At 44.6% G+C, this 22,304-nt stretch overlaps 1 protein-coding gene across 2 annotated transcripts in view; it reads right to left on the bottom strand.

Moving 5' to 3' along the window:
• The window catches only part of LOC129702216 (sodium/hydrogen exchanger 9B2-like), a 135,146-nt gene that overhangs the window by 19,841 nt on the left and 93,001 nt on the right, over positions 1-22,304 (bottom strand). For both annotated transcript variants that reach the window (XM_055643878.1, XM_055643871.1), the window contains 3 exons: positions 20,509-20,615; positions 14,585-14,734; positions 5,885-5,993 (listed from right to left, as the gene is read on the bottom strand). In XM_055643878.1, coding sequence (XP_055499853.1) covers positions 5,885-5,993; positions 14,585-14,734; positions 20,509-20,615 — 366 coding nt within the window. The remainder of the gene's footprint in view (positions 1-5,884; positions 5,994-14,584; positions 14,735-20,508; positions 20,616-22,304) is intronic.

The raw sequence follows: 22,304 nt of genomic DNA, 5'->3' as shown, positions 1-22,304 counted from the left end.
ACAGAGAAAGGTTGAACAAGTTAGGGCTTTATTCTTTGGAGCGTAGAAGGTTAAGGGGGGGGACTTGATAGAGGTCTTTAAAATGATGAGAGGGATAGACAGAGTTGACGTGGATAAGCTTTTCCCACTGAGAGTAGGGAAGATTCAAACAAGGGACCATGACTTGAGAATTAAGGGACAGAAGTTTAGGGGTAACATGAGGGGGAACTTCTTTACTCAGAGAGTGGTGGCTGTGTGGAATGAGCTTCCAGTGAAGGTGGTGGAGGCAGGTTCGTTTTTATCATTTAAAAATAAATTGGATAGTTATATGGATGGGAAAGGAATGGAGGGTTATGGTCTGAGCGCAGGTATATGGGACTAGGGGAGAATACGTGTTTGGCACGGACTAGAAGTGTCGAGATGGCCTGTTTCCGTGCTGTAATTGTTATATGGTTATTATATGGTTTTCCTTACTTTCCAGGTTTGATGGCAGATCATTAATCTGAGACTCTGCAATTGCTGCCTCACCTGCTGAGTATGTCCAACATTTTTATTTTAAATTTCCAACAGTCTCACTTGCAGCACTTATGACAGAGGCATACAGCACAGAAAAAGCCCTGTGGCTCAACTCGACCATGCCAACCAAGCTGCCCCATCTAAGCTAGTCCCATTTATTTGTGTTTGGCCCATATACCTCTAAACCTTTCCTATCCATGTATCTGTCATAGAACATGGAACAGGAACAGGCCCTTCGATCCACAATGTCTGCCGAATTTTATGCCAAGACCAGGTGGTCAAAAAGGCTTTTGGCACTTCGGCCTTCATCAGTCAGTATTGCGTATAGAAGTTGGGAGGCTATGTGCAGTTGTATAAGACGCTGGTGAGACCGCATTTAGAATATTGTGTTTAGTTCCGGGCACCATGTTATAGGAAAGATATTGTCAAGCTTGAAAGGGTTCAGAAAAGATTTATGAGGATGTTGCCAGGACTAGAGGGTTTGAGCTATAGGGAGAGGTTGAGTAGGTTGGGTCACTATTCCATGGAGCGCAGGAGGATGAGGAGAGATCTTATTGAGGCATACAAAATCATGAGAGGAATAGATCGGGTAGATGCACAGAGTCTTTTGCCCAGAGGAGGGGAATCGAGGACCAGAGGACAGGTTCAATGTGGAGGGGAAAATATTTAATAGGAATCCAAGGGGTAACTTTTTCACACAAAGGGTGGTGGGTGTATGGAACAAGCTGTCAGAGGAGGTAGTTGAATGGGACTATCCCATCATTTAAGAAACAGTTAGACAGGTACATGGGTAGGACAGGTTTGGAGGGATATGGACTAAGCACAGGCAAGTGGGACAAGTGTAGCCGGGACATTGTTGGCCTGTGTGGGCAAGTTGGGCCGAAGAGCCTGTTTCCACACTATCACTCTATGACATCTGCCTGTACATAATTCATGCCTCCATTCCTTGCATATCCAGGTGCCTACCCAAACAATCTCTTAAATGCCACTATGATATCTGCCTCCTCCACCATCACCTTGGCAGCACGTTCCAGGCTCCCACCACCATCTGTATAAAAAACATGCCTCACTCATCGACTTTAAACCTTGTCCCTCTCATGTTAAAGTTATGCACTCTAGTGTAGTTTAGAGATACAGCGCGGAACCAAGCCCTTCGGCCCACTGGGTCGATGCCGACCAGCAATCCCGCACATTAACACTATCCTACACACACTAGGAACAATCTTTACATTTACCAAGCCAATTAACTTACAAACCTGTACATCTTTGGAGTGTGGGAGGAAACCGAAGATCTCAGACAAAAACCCACGTGGTCAGGGGGAGAACGCTCAAACTCCGTGCAGACAGCACCCGTACTTAGGTTCGAACCCGGGTCGAACGGCGCTGCATTCGCTGCAAGGCAGCAACTCCACCGCTGCGCCACCGTGCCACCCTAGTATTCAATTTCCTCTAGTTTTTGTTCTATTACTGAATTATCCCTTTCCCAATTCTATGGGACCATTCCCAGCCTGCCACTCCACACATCCCTAACTCCCCACCCATTGACAATCGCACCATCACATCGTGGCACCTGTACCCTCCCATGTGGAGTAAAGGAGCTTCTTTGCCAATCCTACAGATACAGTCGCTCTTTACAGAGGTGCAAAGATTACAGAGGTGCAAAGAAATTAAATTGGGTCACTTTTAGAGGGGCAATATTTACAACACCTTGATGTACAAATTACACGTCAATGCCAAGTTCACCTGTCACAGGTCAGCTCTGCTCCACAGGGTTTATTTAATTCCATTGCAGTGGAAGTTAGGCGTTTTACTACTTCACAGATTACCCATTGACCAGGGAATGTGCTCCCACTCCTCGAGTTCAGGAGAGTGGCCTGTATGTACAACCTTGTCAAAGACCTGCCCACTGTCCCATGGCTGACAATGGACCAACATGGTGGGGTGGTGAGAAGACACAAACAGGAAAAAAAGAATGGGGATGCAATTACTTACAGAATTTTTAAAAAGGAAAGCATCTTGAAATACAACTGAAAGTGGCAGCACAAGTACATAGCAGACGGATGGCATGCCTGCCGTCATGGATAGGGACACTGAATGTGGGAGGCTGGATGCAAGGGGAATGTATACAGTTAATGGCAAGATCTTTAGCAACACAGTGGGATCTTGTGGTCCAAGTCCACAGATTCCTGACAGTGGCAACACAAGTAGATAGATTGGCAAAGAATACGAATGGTATGGTTTCCTTCATCAGTCACAGTGTGGTGGATCAAACTTCACTAATTTTGTTGTAACTGTATGAAGCTTTGGTTCATTCACATTTGGAGTATTGTGTGCAGTTCTGGTCGCCCTATTACGCAAGGATGGGGAGGCTTAGGGAAGGTGCAGAAGAGGTTTACCAGATGATGATTCGAGGGTTTATTATTATGAATTAAATAGATGATTAGAATATTAGTTAGATGATTAGATATTAGTTATCAGGAGAGTTTGGACAGACTTGGTTGGATTGTTTTCTCTGCAGCACCAGAGGTTGAGGAGAGACCTGATAAAAACATATCAAATTATAGACTTTCAGAAGGCTTTCGACAAGGTCCCATATAAGAGATTAGTATACAAACTTAAAACACACGGTATTGGGGGTTCAGTATTGATGTGGATAGAGAACTGGCTGGCAAACAGGAAGCAAAGAGTAAGAGTAAATGGACTTGTAGATCCTTTTCAGAATGGCAGGCAGTGACTAGTGGGATACCGCAAGGCTCAGTGCTGGGACCCCAGCTATTTACAATATATATTAATGATTTGGACGAGGGAATTGAATGCAACATCTCCAGGTTTGCGGATGACACGAAGCTGGGGGGGCAGTGTTAGCTGTGAGGAGGATGCTAGGAGGCTGCAAGGTGACTTGGATAGGCTGAGTGAGTGGGCAAATGCATGGCAGATGCAGTATAATGTGGATAAATGTGAGCTTATCCACTTTGGTGGCAAAACCAGGAAAGTAGACTATTATCTAAATGGTGGCCGATTAGGAAAAGGGGAGATGCAACGAGACCTGGGTGTCATGGAACACCAGTCATTGAAAGTAGGCATGCAGGTGCAGCAGGCAGTGAAGAAAGCGAATGGTATGTTAGCATTCATAGCAAAGGTATTTGAGTATAGGAGCAGGGAGGTTCTACTGCAGTTGTACAGGGTATTGGTGAGACCACACCTGGAGTATTGTGTACAGTTTTGGTCTCCAAATCTGAGGAAAGACATTCTTGCCATAGAGGGAGTACAGAGAAGGTTCACCAGACTGATTCCTGGGATGTCAGGACTTTCATATGAAGAAAGACTGGATAGACTCCACTTGTACTTGCTAGAATTTAGAAGGGTTGACGGGGGATCGTATAGAAACTTACAAAATTCTTAAGGGGTTGGACAGGCTAGATGCAGGAAGATTGTTCCCGATGTTGGGAAAGTTCAGGACAAGGGGTCACAGTTTAAGGATAAAGGGGAAATCCTTTACGACCGAGATGAGAAAAACATTTTTCACACAGAGAGTAGTAAATCTCTGGAACTCTCTGCCACAGAAGGTAGTTGAGGCCAGTTCATTGGCTATATTTAAGAGGGAGTTAGATGTGGCCCTTGTGTTTAAAGGGATCAGCGGGTATGGAGAGAAGGCAGGTACAGGATACTGAGTTGGATGATCAGCCATGACCATATTGAATGGCGGTGCAAGCTCGAAGCGCCGAATGGCCTACTCCTGCACCTATTTTCTATGTTTCTATAAGAGGGATAGAGACAGTAGGCAGTCAGAACCTTTATTCCAGGATGGAAACATCAAATACTTGAGGGCATAATTTTAAGGTGACAGTAGCAAAATTTAAAGATTTATGAGGCAGGTTTTTTTTTACAAAGAGAGTGGTAGATACCTGGAACATGCTACGTCGAAAAAACATAGGTGCAGGAGAAGGCCATGCGGCCCTTCGAGCCAGCACCGAGGGTTGTGGAAATAGATACGATAGTAGTATTTAAGGAGCTTCTGAACAGGCAGGGTATGGCGGGATGTTGGCAGCGCAGGCTGGCAGATGTACCGTTTAAATTGTAGTAAGCCCGCTGCTGCTACTGACTGACTGCTGGAAGTCATTAACTCCCCATGGCCAGTGGGAGCACCTGGGCAAATGTTTGATGGATTTGCCAGAAATTCTGCAATGTCTTCATGGAAGAGAACATTTGGATAGGTTCAAATAATGATTTCTAATAATATATTTCTATTGGCTTCTTAAGTAAATAAAGATGTTTGAGAGTTTTAGTTTCTGTTTGACGTTGAAGTATTCAGTATTTGAGAAAGGCTTTGAGCTAATAGTTGCAGCTCAGCTTCGTGGTGGGACTATGTGCACACTCTTTCCATGAACAATCCTCACAGCAACTTCTCAGTTAACTCTTCATTTGCCAAAGCACGTCCTCAACCTCAGCCACAGTCGAAGGTGGAAACAGTGAAGATAAAGGGAGTCCGAGTCCAGTCTGAGTCAACAGAGCATCCTCACTGCCATTGTTAATCTTCTCCCACACGTGACGTAGTTAATCTTCCACACGTGATGATGTTAATCTCCCACACGTGATCTCATTAATCTCCCACACGTGATCTCGTTAATCTCCCACACGTGATCTCGTTAATCTCCCACACGTGATCTCGTTAATCTCCCACACGTGATCTCGTTAATCTCCCACACGTGATCTCGTTAATCTCCCACACGTGATGATCGTTAATCTCCCACACGTGATCTCATTAATCTCCCACACGTGATCTCATTAATCTCCCACACGTGATCTCATTAATCTCCCACACGTGATCTCGTTAATCTCCCACACGTGACTTGGTTAAACTTCTCCCACACGTGACAACAGGATTCGGTGTCATTCACATTCCATGCCCAGCACACTTCAGCTCTTTCCATGTCCTCTGAGATCCCCTGCCACCCACTCTCCACAAGTAGCCACATGGTCGAGCCCGATGAACATTAGAGGTTTAATGTCTTTACAATGGTGTCCAGGTATGGTTTACTCAGGAATAGGGGGGTGTGGGCACCAATGTAAAGGTGTACTGATTTAAATAGGTAAACCATATGCAAGCTCATCCTACCATTCCAAAGTGACCCGTGTAATCTGTTTTAACCACAAAGGAAAGTTGTGCGATTCTTTCATCCTCTCTCAGGAAAATGTAACTGCTATTGCCGACATTTGTTCCTCACACAAACAAAGTACAGTAGAAACCTTCCCTCCCCCTTGTTATTAGCAGCAATATCAGACCTGAACACATCTCCACCTGGAGCACAGCAGTAAAAACCTTTAGTTCAATTATGACATAACAAGCAAAATAGTGATTTCAATAACCGTATTTAATATTTTATCTTACCTACTGTATATGGATTTAAAGAGGTGACAGATATTTCTGCTCCAATCAGTCCGAACAGCAATGGCTGAAAAATGGCCCAGGCGTTGGCAGTGACACCTTCCGCTCCTCCCTGCACATTACACACAAGCAGAGGAAATGTTTGCTAAAGAAGCAGTGAGGCACTGAGTGGTTTGTGGATATTACGCCAAATAGGTGAAAGCATAACATAGCATTCTCGCATAAACTCCACATAAACAAGCAGCAGAGGACTAACTACAATTCAACCCGTCACCATTGATCTGCAATAATCAAAAGCTCAACCACTGAACACTTCCTAGAATTTACATCCGGATGACTTGAACCTTTTATTGGGCCTCCTTGGTATCCTCTGTTGACTGACTGACTGCAGCTTAACCTTCCAAGAAAGGAGTTGAAGTCTGATGATGCCCTCTCCTGCCTCACCCCTCTTGCCTACACTCCAACTTTATTTACACCACTGCCACACTAGAATTACACCTGTGGGTAGATTTCCTCCAATGCCCTCCCTGTCATCCTGCTGACCCCATAGCAGCAAATACTCCCAAAAGACTCAGCCACTTCGGAGCTTTCTTTGGCTCAAAGTACTGGAGTATGTCAGCGGGTCAGGCAACTGAGTTACTTCAGTACATTGTCTCTTAAGACTTTAGAGATACAGCGTGGAAACAGGCCCTTTGGCCCACCAAATCCACGCTGACCAGCGATCACACTGTACACTAGCACTGTCCTACACATTAGGAATAATTAACAATTTACAGAAGCCAATTAACCTACAAACCTGTAGGTCTTTGGAGTGTGGGAGGAGACCGGAGCACCCGGAGAAATTCCATGCGGTCATGGGAAGAACGCACAAACTCCCAACAGACAGTACCCGTGGTCAGGATCGAACCTGGGTCTCTGGCGCTGCAAGGCAGCAAATAGCTCTACTGCCACTCCTTTTAATATAAACCAGCATCTGCAGTTCCTTGTGTCTAGCTTTCTTTGGCCAATTGTCTTAACCATGCACAATCTTTGCAATCTTTGTCTGGTGAGTTTGGCGGGAGAGGTGCCAATCAAGTTTATTGCAGTTTACAGGATATGCAGTCTGTGAGCCAAGATCACCGTCTGTCTATTCCCTCCACAGAGGCTGCCTGACTCACTGAGATCCTCCAACACTTATGGTTTGCTTGTGCAGGCTCTGAAGCTGGCAGAATAACTGTGTTTTGGAAGTGTCGGCTGAGGAATAGAAACTTAGAAACATAGAAAATAGGTGCAGGAGGAGGCCATTCTGCCATTCGAGCCAGCACAGCCATTCATTGTGATCATGGCTGATCGTCCCCTATCAATAACCCGTGCCTGCCTTCTCCCCATATCCCTTGACTCCACTAGCCCCTAAAGCTCTATCTAACTCTCTCTTAAATCCATCCAGTGACTTGCCTCCACTGCCCTCTGTGGCAGAGAATTCCATAAATTCACAACTCTCTGGGTGAAAAAGTTTTTTCTCACCTCAGTCTTAAATTACCTCCCCTTTATTCTAAGACTGTGGCCCCTGGTTCTGGACTCGCCCAACATTGGGAACATCTTTCCTGCATCTAGCTTGTCCAGTCCTTTTATAATTTTATATGTTTCTATAAAATCACCCCTCATCCTTCTAAACTCCATTGAATACAAGCCTAGTCTTTTCAATCAATGAACTGCTCAAGGCACCCGCTTGCTCTTCCACCAGTGAGATCTCTTACATGCATGTTGAGGCAGTTCATAGCCATATTTTTCACACAAAGAGTGGTGAGTCTCCATCTGGAATTCTCTGCCTCAGAGGGCGGTGGAGGCCAATTCTCTGGATGCTTTCAAGAGAGAGCTAGATAGAGCTCTTAAAGATAGTGGAGTCAGGGGATATGGGGAGAAGGCAGGAACCAGGTACTGATTGGGGATGATCAGTCATGATCACATTGAATGGCGGTTCTGGCTCGAAGGACAAGTGGCCTACTCCTGTACCTATTGTCTATTGAGGCAGATTCAATAACAGCATATTAAAATACATTTGGACAGGTACATGGATAGGAAAGGTTTAGAGGGATGTGGGCAAACACAGGCAGGTGGGACTAGTGTGGATGACGCATCTTGGTTGGCATGTGCAAGTTGGGCTGAATGGTCTGCTTTCATGCGACATGACTGTGTGAAGATGTTGATCTTCTGCTAATGGCTCTATTTAATAATGGCATCACTGACAACCAAGTCCGTTCCCAGTACAAATGAGACAATGAAAATGAGAGAGTAATTAATTGCACATTCTATTTTGAACCACGTGAAAAGACCGTTTATTGCCCATGTTCCTGGTATTTTTCCCTACATTCTCCAAATTCATATTAACACAATGATACTTTGAAGTTAGGATTACATACTGGCGGGGAAATTTGCAAAGGCTACTGGGGAGACTTTAAACTAGAATGGTTGGGGCAAGGGACTCAAATAGAGAAAGCTAGTAGACAGAATGGGAGGCAGGAAGCAGAAAAGGGAAGCACTCGGGCACAAGTGGAGAAAGAAAAAAAAGGAAATAAACAGAGAATAAGAGGCGGTGGGTTTCTTAAATGTGCATATTTTAATGCTAGGAGCATTGTAAGAAAGGTGGATGAGCTTAGAGTCTGGATAGACACCTGGAAGTATGATGTTGTGGTGATCAGTGAAATATGGTTGCAGGAAGGCTGTGATTGGAAACTAAATATTGCAGGATTCCGTTGCTTCAGGTGTGATAGAATGGGAGGGGCAAGAGGTGGAGGTGTTGCATTACTAGACAGGGAAGATATTACAGCAGTGCTTTGGCAGGATAGATTGGAGGGCTCATCTAGGGAGGCTATTTGGGTGGAACTGAGAAGTGAGAAAGAGGTAGCAACATTATAGGGGTGTATAATGGGGATCGAGAATTGGAAGAGCAAATATGTAAGGAGATAGCAGATATTAGTAGTAAGCACAAAGTAGTGATTGTGGGAGATTTCAACTTTCCACACATAGACTGGGAAACACATTCTGTAAATGGGTTGGATGGTTTGGAGTTTGTAAAATGTGTGCAGGATAGGTTTTTTTGCAGCAATACATAGAGGTACCTACTAGAGGAGGGGCAGTGTTGGATCTCCTGTTAGGAAATGAGACGGGACAGGTGGCGGAGGTATGCGTTGGGGAGCACTTTGGGTCCAGTGATCACAATACCATTAGTTTCAATATAATTATGGAGAGGGTCAGAACTGGACCTAGGGTTGAGATTTTTGATTGGAGAAAGGCTAACTTTGATGAGATGCGAAATGATTTAAAAGGAGTGAACTGGGACATTTTGTTTTATGGGAAGGATGTAGAAGAGAAATGGAGGACATATAAAGGGGAAATTTTAAGAGTACAGAATCTTTATGTTCCTGTTCGGTTGAAAGGAAACAGTAAAAATTGGAAAGAGCCATGGTTTTCAAGGGAAATTGGACATCTTGTTCGTAGAAAGAGGGATATCTACAATAATTATAGGCAGCATGAAGTAAATGAGGTGCTTGAGGAGTATAAGGAATGTAAAAAGAAACTTAAGAAAGAAATTAGAAAAGCTAAAAGACATGAGGTTGCTTTGGCAAGTAAGGTGAAAGTAAATCCAAAGGGTTTCAACAGCTAAATTAAGAGCAACGAGGGATAAAATTGGTCCATTGGAGAGACAAAGTGGACAGCTATCTGCAGAGCCAAAAGAGATGGGGGAGATATTGAACAATTTCTTTTCTTTGGTATTCACCAAGGAGAAGGATATTGAATTATGTGAGGTAAGGGAAACTAGTAGAGTAAATATGGATACTATGAGTTTCAAAGTAAAAGAGGTACTGACACGTTTGAAAAATATAAAAGTGGATAAGTCTCCAGGTCCTGACAGGATATTCCCTAGGACATTGAGGGAAGTTGGTGTAGAAATAGCCGGGGCTATGACGGAAATATTTCAAATGTCATTAGAAACGGGAATAGTCCCCGAGGATTGGCGTACTGCGCATGTTGTTCCATTGTTTAAAAAGGGTTCTAAGAGTAAACCTAGCAATTATAGGCCTGTTAGTTTGACTTCAGTGGTGGGCAAATTAATGGAAAAGATACTTAGAGATAATATATATAAGCATCTAGATAAACAGGGTTTGATTAGGAACAGTCAGCATGGATTTGTGCCTGGAAGGTCATGTTTGACTAATCTTCTTAAATTTTTTGAAGAGGTTACTAGGGAAATTGACGAGGGTAAAGCAGTGGATGTTGTCTATATGGACTTTAGTTGAACAAGTTAGGGCTTTATTCTTTGGAGCGCAGAAGGTTAAGGGGGGACTTGATAGAGGTCTTTAAAATGATGAGAGGGATAGACAGAGTTGACGTGGAAAAGCTTTTCCCACTGAGAGTAGGGAAGATTCAAACAAGGGGACATGACTTGAGAATTAAGGGACTGAAGTTTAGGGGTAACATGAGGGGAAACTTCTTTATTCAGAGAGTGGTGGCTGTGTGGAATGAGCTTCCAGTGAAGGTGGTGGAGGCAGGTTCGTTTTTATCATTTAAAAATAAATTGGATAGTTATATGGACGGGAAGGGAATGGGAGGTTATGGTCTGAGCGCAGGTATATGAGACTAGCGGAGAATATGTGTTCGGCACGGACTAGAAGGGTCGAGATGGCCTGTTTCCGTGCTGTAATTGTTATATGGTTATATGGTGTGATGGGCTGGGCTACATCTTGAACTCTCTGTAATTTCTTGCAGTATTGGGCAGAGCTGTTCCCAAGCCTGACATTTTGCTTTCTGTGGTGCTATAACCATATAACATATACAGCACGGAAACAGGCCATCTCGGCCCTACAAGTCCGTGCCGAACAACTTTTTTCCCTTAGCCCCACCTGCCTGCACTTATACCATAACCCTCCATTCCCTTCTCATCCATATGCCTATCCAATTTATTTTTAAATGATACCAACGAACCTGCCTCCACCACTTCCACTGGAAGCTCATTCCACACCGCCACCACTCTCTGAGTAAAGAAGTTCCCCCTCATGTTACCCCTAAACTTCTGTCCCTTAATTCTGAAGTCATGTCCTCTTGTTTGAATCTTCCCTATTCTCAAAGGGAAAAGCTGATCCACATCAACTCTGTCTATTCCTCTCATCATTTTAAAGACCTCTATCAAGTCCCCCCTTAACCTTCTGCGCTCCAGAGAATAAAGACCTAACTTATTCAACCTTTCTCTGTAACTTAGTTGCTGAAACCCAGGCAACATTCTAGTAAATCTCCTCTGTACTCTCTCTATTTTGTTGACATCCTTCCTATAATTGGGCGACCAAAATTGTACACCATACTCCAGATTTGGTCTCACCAATGCCTTGTACAATTTTAACATTACATCCCAGCTTCTATACTCAATGCTCTGATTTATAAAGGCTAGCATACCAAAAGCTTTCTTTACCACCCTATCTATATGAGATTCCACCTTCAAGGAATTATGTACGGTTATTCCCAGATCCCTCTGTTCATCTGTATTCTTCAATTCCCTACCATTTACCATGTACGTCCTATTTTGATTTGTCCTGCCAAGGTGTAGCACCTCACATTTATCAGCATTAAACTCCATCTGCCATCTTTCAGCCCATTCTTCCAAATGGCCTAAATCACTCTGTAGACTTTGGAAATCCTCTTCATTATCCACAACACCCCCTATCTTGGTATCATCTGCATACTTACTAATCCAATTTACCACACCATCATCCAGATCATTGATGTACATGACAAACAACAGTGGACCCAACACAGATCCCTGTGGCACCCCACTCGTCACTGGCCTCCAACCTGACAAACAACCATCCACCATTACCCTCTGGCTTCTCCCATTCAGCCACTGTTGAATCCATCTTGCTACTCCTGCATTTATACCCAACAGTTGAACCTTCTTAACCAACCTTCCATGAGGAACCTTGTCAAAGGCCTTACTGAAGTCCATATACACAACATCCACTGCTTTACCCAAATCAATTTCCCGAGTAACATCTTCAAAAAATTCAAGAAGATTAGTCAAACATGACCTTCCAGGCACAAATCCATGTTGACTGTTCCTAATGTTTATCCAGATGCTTATATATATATATCTCTAAGTATTCTTTCCATTAATTTGCCCACCACTGACGTCAAACTAACAGGTCTATAATTGCTAGGTTTACTCTTAGACCCCTTTTTAAACAATGGAACAACATGCGCAGTACGCCAATCCCCCGGCACTATTCCCGTTTCTAATGACACTTGAAATATTTCTGCCATAGCCCCTGCTATTTCTACACTAACTTCCCTCAATGTCCTAGGGAATATCCTGTCCGGACCTGGAGACTTATCCACTTTTATATTTCTCAAAAGTGTCAGTACTTCCTCTTCTTTGAATCTCATAGTTTCCATAGCTACTCTACTTGTTTCCCTTACCTCACATAATTCAATATCCTTCTCCTTGGTAAATACCGAAGAAAAGAAACTGTTCAATATCTCCCGCATCTCTTTTGGCTCTGCAGATAGTTGTCCACTCTGACTCTCTAATGGACCATTTTTATCCCTCGTTATCCTTTTGCTATTAATATAGCGGTAGAAACCCTTCGGATTTACTTTTACCTTACTTGCCAAAGCAACCTCATATCTTTTTCTTTTCTAATTTCTTTCTTAAGATTCTTTTTACATTCTTTATACTCCTCAAGCACCTCATTTACTCCATTCTGCCTATAATTATTGTAGATCTCCCTCTTTTTCCGAACCAAGTGTCCAATTTCCCTTGAAAACCATGGCTCTTTACAATTTTTACGATTTCCTTTCAACCGAACAGGGACATAAAGATTCTGTACTCTTAAAATTTCACCTTTAAATGTACTCCATTTCTCTTCCACATCTTTCCCATAAAACAAACTGTCCCAATTTACTCCTTTTAAATCCTTTCGCATCTCCTCAAAGTTAGCCTTTCTCCAATCAAAAATCTCAACCCTAGGTCCAGTTCTGTCCCTCTCCATAATTATATTGAAACTAATGGTATTGTGATCACTGGACCCAAACTGTTCCCCAACGCATACCTCTGCCACCTGACCCATCTCATTTCCTAACAGGAGGTCCAGCACCGCCCCTTCTCTAGTAGGTACTTCTATGTATTGCTGCAAAAAGCTATCCTGCACACATTTTACAAACTCCAGCCCATTTACAGAATGTGTTTCCAATGTGTGGAAAATTGAAATCTCCCACAATCACTACCTTGTGCTTACTACTAATATCTGCAAACTCCTTCCATATTTGCTCTTCCAATTCTCGATCCCCATTTGGCGGTCTATAATACACCCCTATAAGTGTTGCTACCCCTTTCCCATTTCTCAATTCCACCCAAATAGCCTCCCTAGACGAGCCCTCTAATCTATCCTGCCAAAGCACTGCTGTAATATCTTCCCTGATAAGCAATGCAACACCTCCACCTCTTGCCTCCCCAATTCTATCACACCTGAAGCAACGAAATCCTGGAATATTTAGTTTCCAATCACAGCCCTCCTGCAACCATGTTTCACTGATCGCCACAACATCATACTTCCAGGTGTCAATCCAGGCTCTAAGCTCATCCACCTTTCTTACAATGCTCCTAGCATTAAAATATACACATTTAAGAAACCCACCCTCTCTTATTCTCTGTTTATTGTCTTTTTCTTCTCTCTCCCCTACATTTTGGGTCAGAGTGCTACCATTCTCTGCCCCCTGCCTCACACACTGACTGCTAGCTTTCCCAATTTGAGTCCATCCCCCCAACCATACTAATTTAAAGTCTCCCCAGTAGCCTTTGCAAATCTCCCCACCAGGATATTGGTCCCCCTTGCGTTCAAGTGCAACCCGTCATTTCTGTACAGGTCGCACCTTCCCCAAAAGAGGTCCCAATGATCCAGAAACTTGAATCCATACCCACTGCACCAGTCCCTCATCCACTCATTTATCCTCCACCTCGCTCCATTCCTACTCTCACTGTCGCGTGGCACACAGACTAGACTTCCCACCATCAACCACATCGCATCTCCACGCTGCCTCGGGAAAGTAGCCAACATAATCAAAGACTTGTCCCTGTCCCACCCCGGTCATTCCTCCTCCCCGCTCCCGTCCGGCAGAAGGTACAGAAGCTTGAAAGCGCATACCACCAGACTCAGGACAGCTTCTTCCCCTCTGCTATCAGGCTGCTGAACGATCCTTCCATAAGCTAGGGTACTGTCCGGTTCACCTCTATCCCATTGCGGACATTGGACTTTGTCTCTGGAACTGATGCGTTACAATGCTGAGAATTATATTCTGCACTCTGTCCCTTTGCTCTACCTATTGTACTTGAGTTTGGCTTGAATGTATTTGTATATATTATCTGATCTTATTGGAGAGGATACAAAACACAGCTTTTCTCTTTATCTCAGTACAATAAGAAACCTAAACTTACCATATTGTGTTGCTTTCCGATTGTGCTCCCGGCAATAATTTATGTAAAGTTTGAGTAACTTATTTTAATTTGTAAACAAATGAATTTATGTTTTATGTTATAACACTCTTAACACTCCACTGCTGGTTTTCGGTAAACAAATAATAATTATGTGGGGGATACAAATTCACTTGTTAATTCTTAATTTAGAACATCTAATTACATGTCTGCCTCCAACACTTTGCATCAGTCACTTGTCCCCTCACCTTGCCATCCACCCATCCGACTCCTGCAAGAAAGGCCATGACAATGGTACAGAGCCCTCCAGAACCAGGGAAACCAAAGAGTCCTGTAGCAAAGATTGCAAACACAGCCAAACCCAGGAGGAGGTAGGAACGCTTCATCACAAGATCTTCCTGCAAAGGAAGGAAAAATATTAGGTTAAAAACTAGTTTTAACAACTAGTTACTAGTTGTTAAAAACTTGCTTTTGTTTAGGGCTTGGGCAAACAAGAATGCAAATATTACGGGAAATCAGTAAATATAAACCTGTGGAGAAACTAAAATTAAATTGTTTGTCTTGGAGTTTTAGCTACATTCCTACAATTATTTGGGATCCTAAGTTTTTTTGCAGTCTAAAGTTGTACACAAATCCTCTGAATTTGGTAGGTATATAACAGCTCCCAAATGGGAGATGCTCTCAGTGTTATGGATCTATGGCTCTCTCTGACTAAAGAAATTCCTCCTCATCTCCTTCCCAAAAGGCTATAACCTCTGGTCCTAGACTCTCCCACTATTGGAAACATCAACACCAGATCCACTTTATCCAAGCCTTTCACTATTCTGCATGATTCAATGGGGTTCCCCCCATCATTTAGATGTTTTTTTTGGGGACTAGAATGATGGAGGTTTCTTGGAACTGCTGAGTGAGAAGTTGAAGATGTGGGTTGATTGAATCCAGTCCACATTCATGGCAAATGCCATTTCAGTATATAAAATCACGAGGGGCATAGGTAAAGCAAGGATATTGGAGTCTAAAACTTGAGGGCATAGGTTTAAGGTGATAGGGGAAAGATTTAAAATGAACCTACGGGCAATTTTTTCCACACAGAGGGTGAAGGAGCTGCCAGAGGAGGTAGTTGAGGCAGATACAAGAACAACATTCAAGATACTTGGATAGGTACATGGATAGGAATGGTTAGAGGCACAGGCAGGTAGGATTAGTTTGGTTAGCCTGTACAGCTCTATGATTGGCTGTCATATTTTTCTCTGAATATTAAGCACATGTGCATCATTCACCCTGAGTTTTCTAAGTTAACCACCACTAACCTGAGCTAATCTCCCAACTCATCTGGTTCAGTCTTTGACAGCTGATCATCTTTTAAAATCCAGACTCCCATCTTTTATTTATTCTGTGCATTCGCAAACTTGTGGCTCAATCCCCCACCACAGATATAGCAGATTCCCAATGTTGCAATGCCATTAATGGGCTGTTAAACCCCTTTCTCACGGGGCGACTTGACGCAAGAGTTAACCAGAGTTGAACATCGTGGGAACCTCTTGCAATGATGGCTCGAACTTCTAATGGATGCTGCTGCTGCTTTCTGTTGCTTCGATCTGGAGTTGCTGAGAGTCATTGGTGGAAGGATCTGTGGTGTGTGACCCAGTGGCAGCAACCGAGAGGAGAAACATGCTTATTTACAAGCCTCAGTGCAATTTAATCAACATTCACTAACCCCTGTCAGATGTCTTTAGATGTATTTAGCTTGCTGATCAATGAATGTAAAATTCAGAGAAATTGCTGTAAACCTTCTGCAAATTGTTACCTTGTACACAAGGCAGCTCCCACTGTGATTAAATGATTTGTCAACATCATACAACAGTGCCAACTCTCACGCTTTGAGCGTGAGAATCACGCCCTCAAGCAAACTCTAACGCCCTCACGCTGATCAGAAATTTCTGTGGTGAGAAATTCTGTGATCAACGAAAATTTCAAAACTCGGATAAACTGCATGGTCCGCGGGTGTTGGAGAGCCGGGGCTGAGGGAGCAGAACCAGCGGCGGGAATAGATGCAGGGAGCCGGGACTGGCGAGTGTTTGCCGGGCTGCGAGTGTTTGCGGGGCTGGCGAGTGTTTGCGGGGCTGGCGAGTCGCTCGCTGCAGCTCCGGCCATGGAGGAACCCCAGTACAAGAGTCCCGGGCCATCGGAGGCATCGGGTTGCACACTGAAGACAGCAAACGAAAAATTCTGGAGGCACAGGAACTGCAGATGCTGGAATCTTAAGCAAAATTCAAAGTGCTAGAGGAACTCAGCTGGTCAGCATCTGTAGAGGGAATTCTCCCCACTAGTTTGTGGTGAAAAGTTCACATTGGTAGTCACTTTTCAAACATAATTTTGAGAACTGTCCCGTCATTCGTGCATGTGACAATAAATGTGAACTTGAACTTGAAAGTAACTTGTAGACTTGGAGAGAATTAGACTCCACATGCGAAATGTGTTTTTCAGTTCCAGAGATTATTCAGTAGTACAAAGGGAAATGGAGAGAGAAAAATGAATAGATTAGGATAAGGGCCAATGGAAGAATAAGAAAGAATAAAATCTCGCATGATTGAAATCTTTATCAATTGGTTACCTGTGAAAATGCCACGTAAAATAATTCAACACAATTGCAGACTTATTTTCAAGTCATACGAGTCATAGAGTGATACAGTGTGGAAACAGGCCCTTCTGCCCAACTTACCCACACCAACCAACATGTCCCATCTACACGCAACTCACCTGCCTACATTTAGCCCATATCCCTCTAAACCTGTCCATGTACCTGTCTAAATGTTTCTTAAACGTTGCAATAGAACCAGCCTCAATTACCCCTTCCGGCAGCTCGTTCCATACACCCATCACCCTTTATGTAAAAAAAAATCACCACTCAGGTTCCTATTATTGTGGCTATCGAGGGGGGGAACCCCAAGACCATTTTCAAGAGGCAGAGTCGGTTAAGTCTTGATGGGGGACTTCATGTTGCCCATTTTTTTTCGGGACGGCCTGGAGTGCTCCCCAGTTTGACTTTCAAGGGTGGGAAAGTCGAGGGATAGGCAGGGGGAGAAAGATGGATTGTGTCTTCATGTAGACTGGCTAGAGCCTCCCCCCTCACCTTAAACCTATGTCCTATGGTTTTCGAATCCGCTTCTCTGAGCAAGAGACTCTATGCGTCTACCCAATCTATTCCTCATGATTTTGGACACCTTTATAAGATTAACCCTCATCCTTCTTCGCTTCAAGGAATAAAGTCACAGCGTGCTCTTCTCTCAATAGCTCAGGCCTTGGAGTCGTGGCAACATCCTCATAAATCCTCTGTGCACTCTTTCCAGCTTGACAACATCTTTCATACGATCATGTGATAGGAACAGAATTAGGCCATTTGACCCATCAAGTCTACTCCGCCATTCAATAATGGTTGATCTATCTCTCCCTCCTAACCCCATTCTCCTGCCTTCACCCCATAACCTTTGATATCTGTATTAAGCTCTGACACCCGTGCTATTTAAGAATCTATCTATCTTGGCCTTAAATATATCCACTGACTTGGCCTCCACAGCCTTCGGTTGCAAAGAATTCTACAGATTTACCACCCCCTGACTGAAGAAATCCTCTTAAAGGAATTACCTTTAATTTTGAGGCTATGACCTCTAGTCCTAGACTCTCCTACTAGTGGAAACATCCTCTCCACATCCACACTATCCAAGCCTTTCACTATTCTGTACGTTTCAATGTGGTCCCCTCTCATTCTTCTAAACTCCAACGATTACAGGCCCAGTGCGGTCAAATGCTCATCATATGTTAACCTACTAATTCCTGGGATCATTCTTGTAAATCTCCTCTGGACCCTCTCCAGAGTCAGCACATCCTTCCTCAGAAACGGTGCCAAAATTGGTCACAATAAGTCAAATGCGGCCTGACCAGCGCCTTATAGAGCCTCAACATTACATCACCGTTTTTGCACACAAGCCCTCTCGAAATAAATGCTGGCATTGAGTTTGCTTTCTTTACTATCGATTCAACTTGCAGATTAACATTTTGGGAAACCTGCACCAGCACTACCAAGTCTCTTTGCACCTCTGATTTCTGGATTCTCTCCCAATTTAGAAAATAGTCTACGCCTTTATTCCTACTACCAAAATGCATGCTTCCAAACTTTGCTACATTATATTCCAACTGCCACTTCTTTGCCCACTCTCCCAACCTATCCGAGTCCTTCTACAGAGTCTCTGTTTTCTCTACACTACCTGCCCCTCCACCTATTTTTGTATCATCCGTAAACATCGTCACAAAGCCTTCAATCCCCTCGTCCAAATCATTAATATGCAACTTGAAGAGCAGTGGCCCCAGCACCGAGCCCTGCAGAACTCCGCTAGTCACTGGCTGCCAAGCAGAAAAAGCCCCCTTTATTGCCACTCTTTGCCTTCTGCCAACCTGATATCCATGCTAGTATCTGCCCTCTGATACCATGGGCTCTCATCTTCCTTAGCAGCCTCAAGTGTGGCACTTATCAAAGGCTTTCTGAAAATCTAGGTAAACAACATCTACTCCCTCTCCTGCTATTTACTTCTTCGGTAGGGGGCGCCGTCCTGTACGGGTATGGCTGCCCAGCCTGCAGCTGTCCGTTTTTTCTCTCTTTTTTTTATTTTTAGTTAGTTGAGTTTTTTGTTTTCGGAGTTCTAGCCTTTTTTATGTGGGGGTGGGGGGAGGGGGAAACTGCTTTCTAGGGTCCCTACCTGGTTGGAGATGCGGCTTTTCTCCTGGCTGCACCGTCGACCCGTCCTCGCGGCCTACCAGCAGGTCTGGACCGGCGTTTCCTGAGGGGACCGCCCAGAACCTCGGCATTGGCGGCAGCACAGCGCTGGAGCACTATCGCGGAGCGGAGCGGGCGATGCCTTGCCCGGGTCATCGCACTGGAGCTCCGGAATGCTGAGACCGCAGGTGAACATGGCGGAGCTGCAGGTCTGTGGAGCGGCCAGCCGCGGCGCTGACTTTAACATCAGGAGCCTGGGATCTCTCGCCGAGATCGCCACTTGCGGAGCTCCGACCAGCTGCCTCCGGTAAGGAAGCGGCCGTTCCAGGCACCCCAAGCCGCTGAGAGGGCTCTCCCGATGCCGGAGCACCATCACCCAACGAAGAAGGGCCTGTAACATCGGCCCCTGTAGCGGCGACTGCGGAGGCCTCAATAGGCCCGACTATGGGTGGACAAGTGGATGGGGACTGGACTTTGTGCCTTCCCTCATAATGGGAACCATTGTGGGTGGATGTTTTTTATGTTTATTGTTAAATTCTTTAATGTTGTGTCTTATCTTTATCTGTGTGCTGCATGGCAAGACAAATTGCACTACACCAATTGGTGTATGTGACAATAAATGTCCTTTGTCCTTCAATGAATTCCAGCAAATGTGTCAGACAAGACCTCCCCTACACTAAGCCATGCTGACATACTGTAACATGGTGCCCGAACTGAACACAATACTCTAACTGAGCTTCACCAACGTCTTATACAACTGCAACATTACCTCCCAACTTCTATATTCAATACTCTGTCTGATGAAGGCCTATGTGCCAAAAGCCTTTCTGACCACCCAATCTACCTGTGATGTGACCTGTTAACAATTGTTTGTTCACAATTCCAGACGAAGGAATGTTTGGCCTCTGAAAACCATCCAGACCCATAAGCTTCAGAACAGTTAAGCTGCAAGTTCTTAATGATGTAAGGTTAACACTGGCAAAAGAACCACTGTTCCATGTCTATTTTTCATTCAGTGATCAGTTTAGTTTAGTGCTACAGCGTGGAAACAGGCTCTTCGGTCCATCGAGTCCGGCCCAACCAGCAATCACCCATATACCAGCACTATCTTACACACTAGGGACAATTTACGGAAGCCAATTCACCTACAAACCTGCACATCTTTGGAGTGTGGGAGGAATCCGGAGCACCCAGAGAAAACCCACAACGGACAGCACCGGTAGTCAGGATGGAACCCGGGTCTCTGGCGCTGTGAGGCAGCAACTATACCACTGCGCCACCATGTTGCCAGTAATGATACCCATCTCTCCAGTTGAGATCTATTAACATAGTTACACAATGCAAGCATAATATGACTTTGCAGCATCTCCAAGGGTTATAACATAAACTGTTTAGCATTACCTGATCCCGGCTAGGAAAATACCTAAGGAACAATCCAATAGCAGCTCCTGCTGCCATGCCAATGAGAACTTCAAGGAATCCCCGGAGTATATTGGAAAGCATGGTACCTTGGGAAACAAGTGGAACTCAATTAGTTCACTTCCCAGTGAGAATATACCTGGGAAACCAAGTTAACAGCAATATCAACCACACAATTGGGAGTTTTAGATCAATAACTGTTTTACCATATGAATTACACATAATATTCTCTAGAACATGTGATCTATAAACAATTTCCCCCAAATATTGACAAAAAACCCAGTGAGGCATTTTAGCAATAAGCTACAGGGAGTCTCAACGACTTCCGCCCAGTGGCACTCACCCATGTCATTGCAAAGTGCTTTGAGCGGCTGATCTTGGCTCACCTCAAAGCCAGCCTCCCCCCCACACTGGACCCCCATCAGTTTGCCTACCAGACCAACAGGTCTACAGAGGACGCCATATCGGCGGCCCTACACTCTGCCCTGACCCACCTGGACAGCAATAACACCTACATCAGGTTGCTGTTCATTGATTTCAGCTCTGCCTTTAACACTGTCATTCCCGCTAGCTTGATCACCAAACTCAGTGGACTTGGCATCTCCACCTCCCTCTGCAATTGGACACTGGATTTCCTCACCAACAGACCACAGTCTGTTAGGGTCAACAACCTCACCTCTTCCACTATAACACTGAAGGCGTGCCACAGGGCTGTGTGCTCAGCCCTCTCCTCTACTCCCTCTTCACCCATGACTGCATCCCTAAGAATGGCTCCAACGCCATCATTAAATTTGCCAACGACACCACGGTGGTAGGACTGATCAGTGACAACGACGAGTCCGCCTACAGGGAGGAGGTCCAGCACCTGGCACCCTGGTGTACCAACAATAACCTCGTCCTCAACTCTAAGAAGACGAAGGAAATTATTGTTGACTTCAGGAAGAACAGAGGGGGCAGACATACCCCCATCCATATAAACGGGACTGAGGTGGAGCGCGTCTTCAACTACAAATTCCTCAGGATACATATCTCGGAGGATCTGTCCTGGTCCCTCAACACCTCCAAGCTGATCAAAAAGGCACAGCAGCGCCTTTACTTCCTGAGGAGGCTCAAGAAAGCTCACCTGTCCCCCCCCAGATCCTGACCAACTTTTAGCGCTGTACCACCGAAAGCATCCTGACCACCTACTTCACGGTATGGTACAGCAGTTGCACCGTAGCGGACAGGAAGGCACTACAACGGGCGGTGAAAACCGCTCAGTACATCATCGGTGCCCCGCTCCCCGCCATGGATGCCCTCCACCGAAAACGGTGTCTGAGACGGGCCAGGAAGATCATCAAAGACCCCTCAGACCCCAACCATGGACTGTTTGCCCTCCTCCCATCAGGGAGGCAGTACAGGAGCCTCAGGTCTCGCACTAGTAGGATGAGGAACAGCTTCTACAATAATACAATTACATTGCTGAACTCGGAGTCCCGCCGATAGATTTCTCCAGTCTCTCCGTCCACATTGTTTGCTTATTCTGTATTTTTATTTCTATATTGCACTATTACTACGGACTGATGCTAAACTGCATTTTGTTGTACCCATACTTGTATCTGTGCAATGACAATAAAGTTGAATTGAATAGTCCTTGGATGTGTAGGGAGGGAGGGAGGGAGGGAGGACAGTAAAAGCTTCTTTAGATATGTTAATGGAAAAAGAATAGCAAAGTCAAATGTGGGTCCCTTGAAGGCAGAAACGGGTGAAATTATTATGGGGAACAAGGAAATGGCAGA

The sequence above is a fragment of the Leucoraja erinacea genome, chromosome 1, assembly GCF_028641065.1.
Source record: "Leucoraja erinacea ecotype New England chromosome 1, Leri_hhj_1, whole genome shotgun sequence".
Classification (NCBI taxonomy): Eukaryota; Metazoa; Chordata; class Chondrichthyes; order Rajiformes; family Rajidae; genus Leucoraja; species Leucoraja erinaceus.
Note: the sequence above shows the minus strand (reverse complement) of the source record. Positions and strands in the feature narration are given on the sequence as shown.